We start from the raw sequence: 14,898 nt of genomic DNA, 5'->3' as shown, positions 1-14,898 counted from the left end.
TTGAACTATTCCCATTCTATTTTCTCCACAAAGATTTATTCTATTCTAATATATTTTTATGCTTGAAAGTCTTTCATTGATCTCCCTCTCATACTTCTATTCAACAAGTTATGTTTATAAATTGATACATAAATTTTTACTTCCTGTTGTCATAAGGCACTTAAGTGTTAAAAAATTGCACAGTTGATTTAAAGACTATAAACCATTTTTTAAAACATTACAAATTATAAATATTGATAAGCATAAAAAGTAAAAGTTGGGGGGGGACATCTCTTAATGTGATAAAGAGATGGAGCCTTTTTTCTCCCCTGATTAGTTCCGGGTTAAAGGGATGAATGTTCACATTCCTGTCTTTCATTTTGAGAGATGTTAAGTACTTTTTGTAGATACAGTCATGCGTTGCTGAACGACAGGGATACATTCTGAGAAATGTGTCGTTAGGCGATTTCATCATGTGAGCATCATAGAGTATACTTACGCAAACCTAGGTGGTGTAGCCTAATACACACCTAGGCTATATGGTTCTAATCTTATGGGACCACCATCGTGTATGCAGTCTGTCATCGACCAAAACCTCGTTATGCAGTGCATGACTGTGTAAGTACTGAGAAACCTTGTTCACATAAATTAGTAGATGGCAATGGAAGAGCTTTGTGAGAACAGTGCCATTAAATTCTTTGAACTCCTTCCAAGTTACCTGTCGCTGAGGGATTCATGATGGTTCTCTTGATCTATCAGCTGACAAGATGATTAGGTACCTCCCATTGTGTTGAAAGCAAAGAATTAGAAACTACTTGACTTCCAAAGAGATTTATTTAGAGTGGTGAGTCTTTTTCTTTCTCAACACCATTGTTTCAAGTTGTGCCTTTGTGTAGAGCCTGCAAGCTTTACACACCAGACCAGTGAGATGCTGTGTGGCTGTGAGGTGGGCCTTTCCTATGTGAAGTGGGAAAGGGGCCCTCCACTCTCAGGCAGATCCATTTCAGAAAAGCATACACGCAGACGGTGAGGATGTAGAAACTGATGCCCACATACCCTTGCAGAGGCTTCACATACACACTTCAAGAGGAACAGCTTAAAGACCCCTGGCTTTGAAAGTGGCTCAGGTTCCTTGCAGTTAACTGTCCTCTGCTTCTGAAGCTATCACAACTATTGTGAAATAATGATTTATGTCATTTTCATCGTTAATAGTTGGTAAGCTCAGTGAGGGGGGTGCTATTGAACTTCCTGTCAATCAGTAAAGACTCTCGGCAAGTAATAGCCAGTGAGGTATGTATTGTAACAAGGATAGACCAGGTAGCTCTGGGAGCTGACAGCGGGAGGGTGTCTGTCAGTCCTGGGGATCGGGGACAGCCTCCCTGAGGAAGTGATGTTTCTGATGTTCGCAAAGGGAATTGAGACAAGGGAGAGGCAGGACGAGAGACATCACGCCACAGTCCAGGATTATCAAGGCTCAGAATCCAGGTCGCGTGACAAGTTCAAGGAGTAGAAAAGGCCCAATGAGGCCGCCATGGAGAGCGCTGTGGGAACAGCAGTGGGCAGGGCCAGATGTGGAGGACCTGCCACGCTGTGCCAAGGGTTTTGAGTTATAGCTTCATAAAGTGGAGTTTTCTTCTCAAATTTGCCTTTTAAAAAAACGCCTGTCTCTCGAAAGCCGTATCATGGCCTGGCTCTATTGCTCTTTAGCTGTGGGCCCCTGAGCAAATTATTTAACTTCACCAACTCTCTATTTTCTTGTCTGTAAAATGGAGGTAATTTATTTTTAAAGTGTGTTGTAAGAATTAAAGGCCATCAGCCACGCAAAATGTCTGGTGTAGGGTAAGCACTTAGTAATAATTACTATTGTTATTATAATTATAATTATTTTTGTTTGCCTCTGTGTGGAGAATAGCCTGGAGAAGGGAAGCAATGAGGCAGGATGGGAGGATGTTAGCAACTCTCCGGGAAGGCGTCAGCGGTCTTCTTGGACCAGGGTGCTCACTAGTGGGACATGTGGGGCCATGCCAGACTCTGCTGGAACAGTGGTGTTGTATAGTCTCTGAAGTTTTAGGCAGGGAGTCAAAGAAGTGTGAATAGGAGTCTATCCTCAGGCTATCTGAAGTGGATAGGACAAATTAAAGGGGTAAGGATTTAAATCCCTTAATCCCTACATTCCCCATAATGCCGGGCATTTGCTCAAGAATCAAACGTTTCTTGAGCACCTACACTGTGCTGGAATAAAGCCAGCCAAGGAGATTGTAGACAAGATGCAGGGCCAGGAGCTGTCTGCTAGAAGTAATGAGCGGAGGGAGCAGATGCATCTAGGAGATAGTGTGAAATTAAAAGCAATAACCAGCATTCCGTAGGAAGTGAGGTCCTGCAGAGGACAGATGCAGTGACATGGGGATATTCTGCAAGGCTGGGTGCCTGGGGGCATGGGGACAGACAGCCAGTGGAGTGCAGCCAGGGTACTGTCGGCTGAGGAGGGGTGTTCACTCCTGTGTCCTAAACACCAAGACAGAGTTGTCAGAGATGGGGCTCTGTTACAGCCCAGGGCCCAGGGTGTAGACTTAAAGGATGTAGGCTGATGGGCAGGAAGATCTAGGAAGAGGAAGGGGAGACATCACATTCTACCCATTAACCGTTCTGGCTGCTCTGTAGTTGAGAGAGCTTCCCAAGGCTTCAAATAGCCTAGAAAATTAAGCACTTTCTCAAGGAGAGAGTCTAAAGAAATTCTTCTATATTTCTATTTTGCGTTTCAATGAGGCCTGAAGACTAGAAGAGAATAAAAGGATTGGGGGTGGGGGCAATGTGGAATCCCCTCAGGGAATGGAGGACAGGCCTGTGGGCAGGCACACCCCCAACATTCATGGGACATGGGGCAAGAGTACAACTGAAGGCGCATATACCATGTATCTATATATTTAAAGTTCTAACTCAAGTTAATAAGCAGTTAAATGACATGTGTTTTATCCTCCTACTTTAATGCCTCTATAATGACCTAAAAGTTTCGATTTAGTGTTCTTTGATTTCTGTGCAAAAAGGTGGGATCATGGAGCTGCCCATGACCTGCCCCCAAACTGCCCCCTCCACCCATCCCATCCATCCTGCACCATGGGGGCCTGGCATGCATGCATGTGGCCGCTCCAGCCCAGACAACAAACTCCATGCAACCCGTCACTCCCCTGCAAACAGCTGCCCCTTGTCCACTCCCTCTGACGTAGGATGCCTACACTAGCAGTGCCATCTACCCTCAAGAGGATGGATGCAGGGCAGTCTCAGGACCATTTAGGCAGGAAATTCCAAGGCCCTGGGTTGGTGGAGGGTGGACTGGAATGTGAGGGTCATTGGCCCCAGATAGGCACATCCCTGTGGCCCGACAGATTCATCATCCTGTGAGTAAGGGAGTGGCTGGGTGATGGTCAGAGCAGGGACTCTTTCAATTGTGGGGTCAGGGCGAGGATCTCTCTTGCCCAGGAGGTCCTGCCTCTTCTCCGTAGAGTGGGTTGGGCCAGTAGAACCTTACTGTCCTTTTTTTTGAGGAAGACTAGCCCTGAGCTAACATCTGCTGCCAATCCTCCTCTTTTTGCTGAGGAAGACAGGCCCTAAGCTAACATCCATGCCCATCTTCCTCTACTTTATATGTGGGATGCCTGCCACAGCATGGCTTGACAAGCAGTGCCACGTCCACACCCAGTATCTGAACCAGTGAACCCTGGGCCGCTGAGAAGCAGAACATGCGCACTTAACCACTGCGCCACCAGGCCGGCCCCAGAACCTTACTATCCTAATAAAAGCAACTTTATTTAAAAAGCAGCTTGGTTTCTCAGTCTAGTTGTCATTAGGAAAGTTCCTCTTCCCAGCTGGTTGGAGTCACAGGGTGGTCTGCTCTTCTTAAACAAGTGCCAGATGTTCAAATGGCAGTCAGCTGTCACCGAAGGAGTTTGTTTTCCAAGTTATGCTGACATGTAGCCCCGCTGTGCAAAGTCCGATGACATTGCCTGAAACCAAAAGAGAGGTCTAAGGGCTAAGGACTGTGTCTGAGGAGGGAGAAACACCCCGGTATTAACATGCGCCATTCTTGCTAGGAGCCTGAAGAGTCTGTTTTTCAGAGGAGGTTTGGTAACATCAATTAATATGAGGTTGCTTACTTGCTGAATTGCTTTTTATTTCTTTTAAGAACATCTGCTATTTTTCTGACTTCAAAAGTAATATCAATTTATTGAAAAAATTGAAAAATAGAAGAAAGGAAATTTAAATCATCCATAATCCTGCACTCCAACAATAATCACTGTTGATATTTTAGGCAATTTTCATTCCATCGTTTGTTCTGTTTCTTAACCATAATTTGGCAGTGGTTGTGGTTTAGTTGGCTGCACAGGTGAGGAACAGAGAGAGAAACACAACTTCGTTCTTCCCCTCGGGTGTGGAAAGATGCCAGCCGCCGTGGGAGTAAATTACCCATAGCATCTGTCCTCCATTCTTCTGCAACCTCCTCGCCCGCCACAGTTCCTCTTTGACCATCCAGGATCAGGCCCAGCTGGAAGGAAAGTCATACAGTAATCACATTTATGGCCTCCACTATGGGCTGCTATTTTAAAGGAAAGATCCCCAATATTTAACTACATCTGTGCCTTTGTACATGCTTTTCCTCCTGCCTGGAATATTCTCCTTATTCCTCTTTCCCTATGTGAAGGTTGAACATCTTTCTAGGCCTAGTTCAAACTTTGACCTCCTTCATAAAGTCCCCCTTGACCATCTCGGCCCACAGTGATTTCTTCCTCTCTGAAAACCTATGGAATTCGGCTCATTTTGAATTCTTGCAGTGCCTTATATAGCTCCCCCATCTATAGATATATGGCCATCTGTTTATATTTATCTTCTCAATGGGATAGAAAGCTTCTTAAGAACATGGATACTTTGCACATAAAGGGTACTCACAAATATTTATTCATGGACTGATAACTCTATGCTTAATTGACTTTCTATTCCAAGAAGGTGATATTAGAAAAGTAATGCATCTGCTGTTTCTTTCCTAGCCAGCTGTCTCCAAATCTTGCGTTTTCAGAAGCTGTGAGAAAAGGGAGCAAGCTGTGACTGAAAGTTTCAGTTCCCATTTTAAAGATCCCTTATTGAGCAGCTCAGATTGTCCACAGTTTCCATTTGCAACGGATAATCAATTAACTGTGAGTTCTGCTGCTTGCCACAGAGCAGCCCAAATTGCGTCGGCTGACCCCACAGCCGGTGGAAGTCTCAACCCAAGGGCAGTGAGTCCTCGAAGGACGGCCCTTCCCCATCTGCAGCTCAGATTTACTTTGCGTTTTTTGCGTTTTCATTAAAAGAAAAACAAAAACACAGTGTAGAACGGTCACTTAGAAGGGTAAAAAGTGAAGAGTGGTCACAGAGAAAGCCTGCAGGTCCCGACCCTTTGGGATATCCTTGTAGAAGGAGGCCCTTCACACTTTAGAAAGCTCTTCCCCTGGTGTCCCTGCAACGGTGACAGGTGCTCGCCTTTTCCCAGATGAGGATCAAAAGCGCTTACTGTGGGGTCTTCCTTGTGTTCTCTGTCATTCTTTCAACTCATACGTAATCCCAGTTTCCAGGACTCTAAAGCAAGATGTGCTTCCTACCAGCACCTCTGCATTCACTCTTATGACTAGGTTATCTCCTTTTTTTATTGTGGCAAAATATACGTAACATAGAATTTACCATTTTTAATCCTTTTTAAGTGTACGGTTCAGTGGCATTAAGTACATCCACACTTGTGCTGAGTTCTCTCCTACGGTATTTAGAGCGTTTTAATGCTGAGAAAAATTATGAACAACTCAAAGCTCTGGCACTCGTTGGCCTTTGGCAAATAACTTAATTCTTCTGTTTCTTTATCTGTAAAGTAGCAATAGCACCTATGTGGTGGGGTTCTTGTAAGGATGAAATGAAAAGTGTACCTCTAAGGCCTTAACGTAGAGTTCTGGCAGATGGTATATGTTATCTGTTGTGGTTAATCATAGTCTTCAAGCCAAATGTGTAGAATTAAAATAGTTTCTGAACCCTACATGATCATCACACTAATTCACAATGTACTGTTCTTTCAAATAACAAGTAAAAGTTAAAAGTCTTGAAAAGCATATTAAAAGATAATTTGATAAGAATTATCAAAGGCATTGTACTTAACGTATTTCCCCTATTTAAATTAGCATATCGCCATTTTTATGCATTATATTTCTAGGAGATATCCTAATTCTGCAAATTTTATTTGCCTGCAGTTTAATTCCTAATTCTCTGTCCAGTACACTCTATTCTCAAACTTCAACGTGAATAAAAATTATCCAGGAAGCATGTCAGAATGCAGATTGCCAGGCCCCGCCCCAGTGATTCCAGTTTAAGAGTTTGGGAGTCGAGGGCCATGCATTTTACTGAGCATCAAGGTAGCCTGGGGATCTCACTTGTAGAAACACACCCATGGTGTAAATAAACATCTGTCACTATATTCAGGAGGGTCCTTAATTTACTCACTGTGCTCCAGAGGTATATGTTCTAGTTTTAATACATTTCTTATGCATTATTTAACAAAACTCTTCATTTTCACATAGAAGTCCTCAACACTTTACCTATGACAGTGGTCACTCATAATAATCAGTTCGTATATTGATGCTTCAACTGTACGGGTTATGTAAAACTTGGTCCTTGTATACTCCTGATTTCAGGAGGAAATTTATGCATTTAACATTTAGTTTCAGCCACCTCATTGATATTCGGTATTAACAAGATATAATACATAGTAGATTAATAGAGATCCCACTTAGAGGCCATGCACCCATTCATGATGCACTTTGAAACCATGGTCTTCCTTGCCTTTGTTAATCTGGCTGTCTTTCCAGAAATGCCCTTTCTACTTTTGTCTGTCCTTAGAAGACATGAAATTGTGGTAATAAAGTGTTGTGATTGACTCATGTAGTTTTTGTAAATTAAAATTAGTTGCCAACATTTATAAAAATCCAGATATCTAGCTTCTCTTGATAAACCAGAATCTCTGGTCCACAGGGCCTTGGGATCCTACATGGCATCCACTAGCTGGAGCATGGGACATGGGCTCCACCTTCATTCCAGTCCCAAGCTCTTCCCAGTGCACCAGGGTCTCCCAGTTTCTAGCATTTGACATATGTTCTAGACCATGGAATGTAACAATGAAACCATGTCATATCTATTGCTAGTTCCTTCTGTCTTACGTTTGTCTCCTGGTTGATTGTGCACCATGGGAGGAAGGGAAGGTCTTACTTCTGCCCCGTAATGTGGTAGTCAGCACTCGGTAAGGGCCTCGGTAAGCCCTTGGTTGACAGACAGCGTATGCTGTAGTTCCGAGTATATTTCACACAGGTACGTCTTCTCTCTCCAGCAAGACCACGAGCTCCTTGCAGTGGCTGGCATGGTGATGAACGCTTACTGATCTGATCTTTTAATATTTTATTTAGAATTTTTACTTGGATAACAAAGGAAAAAAAGAAAGCAAGGAAACAAATGGGAAAATGAATGCCAAGAACAAAGAATCCTTACTTGAGGTAAGTTTGGTTTTGCAGAGCAGAAGAAAAGGGAAGGATGTTAACTGCATCTATTTTTAAATTATTTGCTTCTCAGAACAAAGGGAGACTCTGAGACACACTGAAATTTTAACCTGGGGTTTTAAAATCAAATTATTACTAAATTATAGCTATTTAGATAATTGAACTGGTTCTTTGAGTCAGTTGTTAAAAACTATGGCTTTAGACAGTATATTTTGCTTTTCAGGAAGTTGTGTTAGTAATTCTTGCCTAAAAGACTGAGGAATCTGCATAAAACTCATCTCCTAACATTGCATGCATTTCATTACTTGAGTGCCCCGCAGAAGTCAGACATAAGGATTTCCGAGTCTTTACAGTGAATTCTAAGATGCTCTTCCAGCAGCCAGGTGTGGTAGGCAGGGTGAGATGTGGAGTTAGAGACCTGATACAAAGTGGCCTTTGCCCGTCAAGGATCATATGTTGTTGGGCAAGTCCAAGAACCTCGGTTTCCTGAATTGTAAGGAATTATTACAGAAATCCAGGGAGGTAGTGAAAGTACAGGGTGTCAATTACTGTACAGATGTCTGTGATGATCACTATCGGGACATGTTCCAGAAGTTCATTTGATGGTTGATTTTTTTGAAACTTCTAATGATTTTTCACATAGTAACTAATGCAGATGCGTGCTGGATCACAGGTCCCAAAGGGGCATGCTGGAGCACCAGACAGGCTTTCTTCGCCCCTGACAATGTGTTGACCTTTTCTTGAGTTAGTAGATTTGGGGCGTCTCATAAAAATCAGATGACCTGAAAAGTTTAAAAAAAAAATCAGAAGACCTAGTGACCCCTGGGCCCCCATTCCCATGTGGAGCCAGTTCACTGACACTGAAGAGCTCCCTCTCCCGTTCACCAAGTCTGCCCAGGGCCTCCACAGGTTTCTGTCCTCGCCAGGCCCTCCTCGCCCTGTACGAGATGGAGCAGGCACCACAAGCTTGCTGCCACCATCAAGGTCCCAAAAATATATTATGAGTTCTGGTTCCTGGGATCAAGAGCACAGTGGGCAATTCCCAGGGAGGCCCAACAGGGGGAATGGGGACATTGTGTCTGCATTTATGAAACAGACTTCAGGTTGCGTTGAGAAGGTGAGGCACCAGGTGTCCCCAGCAGCACGGAGATCCAGGTTCTGAGCATTCTTAGCAGGGATGGCGACTGACAGACGTGGAAGGGGAGTGAACGGTTTCCTGACAGGGCCATGTGTTTTTAATCAATGCTTCTGCATCAGCTGTCTGTGAATCAGGGACTGGTTATGACTTGATGTACACAGTTGCCTGAATAATTCTTGTTATAGGACTCCAGCTGTGCTTTAAAAGCTGGATGTGAAAGAAAATATAAAACATGCTATGTTATGAAAAATCAGCGTTATGCCGCTAATTTGGCCCAAAAATATGATTGAATTTAAGAGAGTATTGACAAGACAACTAATACTAGCTAAATTTGGTGGGAAATGTGAACAAATGTGTATCCCAGCTCCACTACATATAAATTACTTGAAGGATGCAAAATTAGAAGTTATTCTACATTGATGAGACTGCATGAAAGGGGGTTGAAAGTTACAGAAAATAAAGCAAAAAATAAGTTTGAGTATTTGAACTGGAAGATAGAATAATATATAATTTATTGCATTGCTTTTTAAAAGAAATTTAAGAGCTATATAATTCTAGGCAAGTTTTGGCATTTGAAAATCCACACCTAGAAAATGTACTTTGTCACTGTCTTTTTCTGATACCATAAGATTAATAATTGCCTTCTTCATTCTTTGATAGGAAAACTATCCCAAAAGAAGGAAATCTTGCCATTGGCAACAACGTGGATGGACCTTTAGGGCATTATGCTAAGCGAAATAAGTCAGACAGAGAAAGACAAATACTGTATGATGTCACTTATATGTGGAAGCTAAAAAGAAAAAACAACTGAACTTATAGATACATAGAACAGATTGATTAGTGCCAGAGGTGGGGTGTTGGTGGGGGCCAAATGGGTGAAGGAAGTGAAAAGGTATAAAGTTCCAGTTATAAGATAAATAAGTCATGGAGATGTAATGTACAGCATGGTGACTGTGGTGGACAATACTGTCTTGTATATTTGAAAGATGCAAAAAGACTAGATCTTAAAAGTTCTCATCACAAGAACAAAAATTTGTAGCTATGTAAGGTGATGGATGTTAACCAAACTTATTGTGGTAAATTTTGCAATGTATACATGTATCAAATCATTAGGTTGTATACCGAAAACTAATACCATATTACATGTCAATTATATGTCAATTTAAAAAAGAGAAAATTATCGCAAGAATAAAAGATTAGCATACACATATTTTATGTATAGAATTATATATTATAATTTTTCTACTTACTAGCAGTGACAGAATAATTTTTTACGTACAGGAAAAGGAATAATTTTTCTATTTACCAATTTATAACAACAGAAATAGACTTTCTTTAGAGCTTACTTTTACAATATACCAAGACTACTCACAAACTTCCTTATGAAGTTGGGGCTACTGTTATTACTCCAATCTTGCAAGTAAAGGAACTGAACTGTAGTGACTTGCCCGCGGTCACAGAACTAAGCTTTCTGTGGTCAAGGAGCCTTGAAGTCTAACTCAGGAGCTGAGACTCAACCACCATGGTTTTCTTCCTCTTTTTTGGCAAATGGTATGCAGTGTAAATATATGCATTCAATCAGAGCTGTAGACAAAATGACTTTTAGGTTAAAGCCTAGTTTGCCAGTTTGTTTAAATGTGAACAAAATGTGTGTTTTATCTTTCATATGTTTTAAATAATTGGAATCTCAATTTCAGGAAAGTTTCTGTGGAACATCCATCATTGTACCAGAACTTGAAGGAGCTCTTTATTTGAAAGAAGATGGCAAGAAATCCTGGAAAAAGCGCTATTTTCTTCTACGGGCTTCTGGAATTTATTATGTACCCAAAGGAAAGACGAAGGTCAGAAAGAAAAAAAAAATCATTTTAGCAAAAAGGCATTTCATGAAAGTGAAACTAAAGAAATCCTCAGGTGGCAATTTAAATGCAATCTTTCTCTATGAGAGTCATGGTACTTTAATGTTTATACAAATACGTACTCTATTAAGACAGAATCATGGAAATTCTTCTGAATTTTTCTATAGCTCTCTTGAAAGTGAAGAATTTTATCTATTTTAAAGTCAGGTTTCAAAAATTATGGCAGAAGCGCTTTTCTAGAGATAAATTTGTTACTTTATATATCTATTTCTGAGGACTTTTTGTCCCCTGTCTTTACTCTCTTGTTCTATAGTCATTATTGTCAAACTTCTTTTATCTGGCATCATGAAGTATAAGTCGTGACAGATCTTCATTTAGGTTTTAACCCTTATGCTCTGAACATTTAAGTTGTTCTCTGAGTTATACTGTATGCATTTCCTTGCCTAATTTAAGAGTATTTTAGACATTTAACTTCTACTTGGTGATTTAGGATTATTGCCACAAATCTACAGGCATATAGTAAATTCTTCGTCTTTGAAATGTAATTTGAGCTCTCATTCTGACCTTTAACTTTTTCTAAGACCTTTCTTAGAGGCCTGGGACATATCCATCTTTTGCTTACCTTTAAAGCTTTAGGATATCTCTCTTACCTGGATCTGGGGTACACTGAAGTATTTTTGCCTTCACTGCTGAATCCAGGGCAGCACCCAATAGTGTATTTACAAATTGCAAGCTGCTTCTTCTTGACCCACATCCTGTGCAGGTGGAGTCCTGGTGAATATCCATGTCTGCTCCCACCAGTTAGAAGGCTCTCCTATCTCTGTCGGAGTGCAGGAGAGGCATCATGGGTAACGCTTGGTCCAGGGCAGCTACTGCTGCTACTTAGCCTCAGTCTGAGAACTGATACTTCCCTGTCTGCCATCTTCAGTCCAGTCCCACACTGGGGACATAACACAAATAATTTTTTATTTTAGAAATGTTACGTGTTTGACATTTACATATAAATGAACCTATCACAAACAACACACCTCGTGATAAAAATTAGAAGTGTTCACATTGGAGTTGGGCAAGAGTACTTTCTCTCCCTGCTACCATTAACATTGGAATGGAGAAACTAGCCAGTGAGTCAAGAAAAAGGATAAGAAGTATAATTATTGGAAAAGAAGAGGCAAAAACTCTCTTTATTCACAGTTGACATGATTGTCTACCAGACAACATAAGACACTCAACTGAAAAATTATTAGGACCAAATAAATTTGCCAAGTAAGAAACTATTTTCCTTTACACAAACAATATGCAAATTAAAATATAATGGGAAAGATTCTGTGCATAACTGGAACAAAAAATATAAAATATGTAACAATAGACTTATGAAGAAATGTTCAAGACTTATATGGCATAAAATATAAAATTTAATAAAGGAAGTGAACTAAATAAATAGAAATGTAACATGTTATTAGATGAAAAGATATTAATTCTTACCCAATTTTTTCTATATATTCAATCCCAAGAAAAATTTCAATAGGATTCTTTTTACTTGAAGTTCACAGACTGATTCTAAAATTCATCAGAAAGAGACATTATTCCAAAATAAAGCAAAAAATTGTGAAGAACATTGAGGAGAACTCTTCCTCCCAGATGTCAAAACATTAGGTAACAACAATACAGGTAGAGACAAACAGATCAACAGAGAGCCTGTAGTATAAAGGAAATTAAAGTGAGCATGTTACAGCGGTGGGGAAAGAATGCAGTGTTCAATACAGCATTGAGATAATTGTTATCCATTTGAGAAGAGTGCTTTCCTACCTCATACCACGTTCCAAATTAAATCCTAGATTGATTAAATATATTTAGAAAATATATATATAAAATCTTAGAAGTTAATATTTTCATAATTTGGAGATGGGGAACCCTTCTTAAGCAAGACTAAAAACTCAAAATTATAAGGGAGAAAATTGACAAATTTGACCGTATAAAGTAGTTTTTAATTCCTTATGGCCAAAGATACCAAACAAGAAAGTAAAGGCTAGCTTTTGAGTCAGAGAATATATTTGCAACATGTATATCCTACTATGAATAGCCATAAAATATAAAGACTTCAACAAATCAACAAGAAAAAGATAACCATAGAAAAACAACAAGGCTTATTAGGTGAGAAGTCACAGAAAAAGAACTATCAGGAGCCACCGAATAATTTAAAAGTTGCTCCATCTTACTAGTAATCAGGGAAATGCGAATTAGTGAAATATTTCCTCCCATGAGATTGATGAAATTAACAATATTGATAATATCCAAATTTCGGCAGGAGTGGGTAAGAAAAAGGGGGACTCTCCTGCAGGTTGGAATGTAAACTGGTCCAGCCAGATCAGGGGACAGTTGAGCAAGATCTATGCAAATATAAAAGGGAATACCCCTTCAAATGTCAGCTCCACGCTTGGCAGTCTGCCCCACAGAAGTATTTGTTCACATGCACAGTATTTTGTGTAATAGCAAAATATTGAAATAACCTCTAGTCACCTATAGCGGAATGGTTAGATAAATTATTGTAGCTATACAGTGGAATGTTATGCAGCCGTAAAATGAATGTCATATATCCATTCATTGTCTTGACACAGAAAGATCCCAAGATAAAATGTTAAGAAAAAGAACAAGCTCATAGAACAGTACTTATAGTGTCATTCATATTTTAATGTCATTCATGTTTTAAAAATTGTGTATGTATGTGTATGTATGTGTGTATATCTGCACTTACATATGTGTATAAATGTTTACCCAAAAACACTTGAAAAAATACTACCAAACTATCAACTAAGAGACTTATATGGAGAAAAGAGTGAAACTAGAAAAAGGGGTGATAGAGGAAGATTTTCATTTTATTATATAAATATATACATATATATGTAGTTTTTTAAATTATGATGTATATTTTTGTAATTAAAAAAATTAAAACTTTGAAAATCCAGAAGAAAATATCTTACAAGAAAGAAATGTACAGCCGTATATAAAGGAATAACTGTGCGCTGAGGTGTAGCAATTCTGCCTTTTATTCTTTGTTCGCTAATTAGGTAAAGAATTACAGAATGTGAAGGGAAAAACAGAATAATAGAACATATTTGTAATTGAAGTGTAAGCAAATATGTAGATTAGAGGGTGCAGTCTTCGCAAGGCATATTATACATGGAGGAGAGGTTTCTGTTTCCATAGCAACGCTGCCAGCTCTAAAGAGAAAGCATGAAAGGACTCTCTTTTCCTCAGGAAGAAGTGCATGAAGTGTGTGCTGATTTACTGAGCTTCACATTTACCTCTCATTGTTCATCCGGAGGGTGACTTTTTTTTAAATGTTCGATCATGAAATCCATCATTGACTTAGAATGGCAAAAGCCAAAATGAAATTTCTGACTAGGTGGTCAGTCACCTTGTCTTGACTACACCGATAATGATGTCTCAGGTCAACCAGTTGTCTCTGACCCTGGGAGTGCACTTGCAGATGCCAGAACAGCCGTGTATCTTCACTCCCTTTCTGGGCCTGCGGCCTGCTGATTTGCCTTGGATGTATTCTTTTACCTCTTAAAATGCAGGCTTCGCTTCTAGAAAACTATACATGGTAGATGCTTAAATAAATTACCTAAAATTCAGTATTTTTTCTACTAAAATGTAATCCTTAGTTGTGCCATCAAGAACAACCCTGGAAAAATATTAACTGTTGACTTGGTTAAGGTCCTTTTCTTTTATCCTTCTCTTTCAGACCTCTCGAGATCTGGCATGTTTTATACAGTTTGAAAATGTCAACATTTACTATGGGACTCAGTGTAAAATGAGATATAAAGCACCCACTGATTACTGCTTTGTTTTGAAGGTATGTTGGGAGAAGTCCTTACTTGAGGTTTGTAAGCAATTTGAGTTAATATTTCCTTTTAAGAAAAAAAAAATGTTAAATATTATACAGTTAACCACAAGTATAATATCATAAGCTTTTTATTTTAAACCAAAATAGGAAAGGGGGAAACATTTATGCCACTTCAAATCACTTCCCCCAAATGCCTGTTATCTGAGCGCAAACTTTAAAGTGACTCCATCCAGGCTTCTTCATCACTTATGAAAATAAAGCTCCACATTTTGAACAAATTTTATTTACAATTTTATTGATAATACAATAAATTTTTCAGTTTTTTATTTATTGGATTCTTATTCCATTGTAAGAAGTTTTTGGAAATTAGGAACTTGACAAAATTTCCTAGAAAAAAATATAGAAAATAGAAAAAATATGTTTTTCTAAAAATAACATTACTGGGTAGTGTTGAAACTTTTTAAAGTGTGTATTATCAAAAGGCAATATGTAGGGGCCAGCCTGGCAGCGCAGCGGTTA

At 39.5% G+C, this 14,898-nt stretch overlaps 1 protein-coding gene and 1 long non-coding RNA gene across 4 annotated transcripts in view; one reads left to right on the top strand and one right to left on the bottom strand.

Moving 5' to 3' along the window:
• Positions 1 to 14,898, top strand: part of APBB1IP (amyloid beta precursor protein binding family B member 1 interacting protein) — a 101,947-nt gene that overhangs the window by 64,650 nt on the left and 22,399 nt on the right. For all 3 annotated transcript variants that reach the window (XM_070254769.1, XM_023632213.2, XM_070254770.1), the window contains 3 exons: positions 7,449 to 7,535; positions 10,374 to 10,517; positions 14,278 to 14,388. In XM_070254769.1, the coding sequence (XP_070110870.1) occupies positions 7,449 to 7,535; positions 10,374 to 10,517; positions 14,278 to 14,388 (342 nt within the window). The remainder of the gene's footprint in view (positions 1 to 7,448; positions 7,536 to 10,373; positions 10,518 to 14,277; positions 14,389 to 14,898) is intronic.
• On the bottom strand, positions 7,428 to 11,352 carry LOC138921335 (uncharacterized). The gene is made up of 2 exons (XR_011433840.1): positions 11,183 to 11,352; positions 7,428 to 8,320 (listed from the first exon to the last, which is right to left on the bottom strand). It is a non-coding gene; the product is annotated as an uncharacterized lncRNA (long non-coding RNA).

This window comes from Equus caballus, chromosome 29 (assembly GCF_041296265.1).
Source record: "Equus caballus isolate H_3958 breed thoroughbred chromosome 29, TB-T2T, whole genome shotgun sequence".
NCBI classification, from domain to species: Eukaryota; Metazoa; Chordata; class Mammalia; order Perissodactyla; family Equidae; genus Equus; species Equus caballus.
This window is presented reverse-complemented; position numbering and strand designations above follow the sequence as displayed.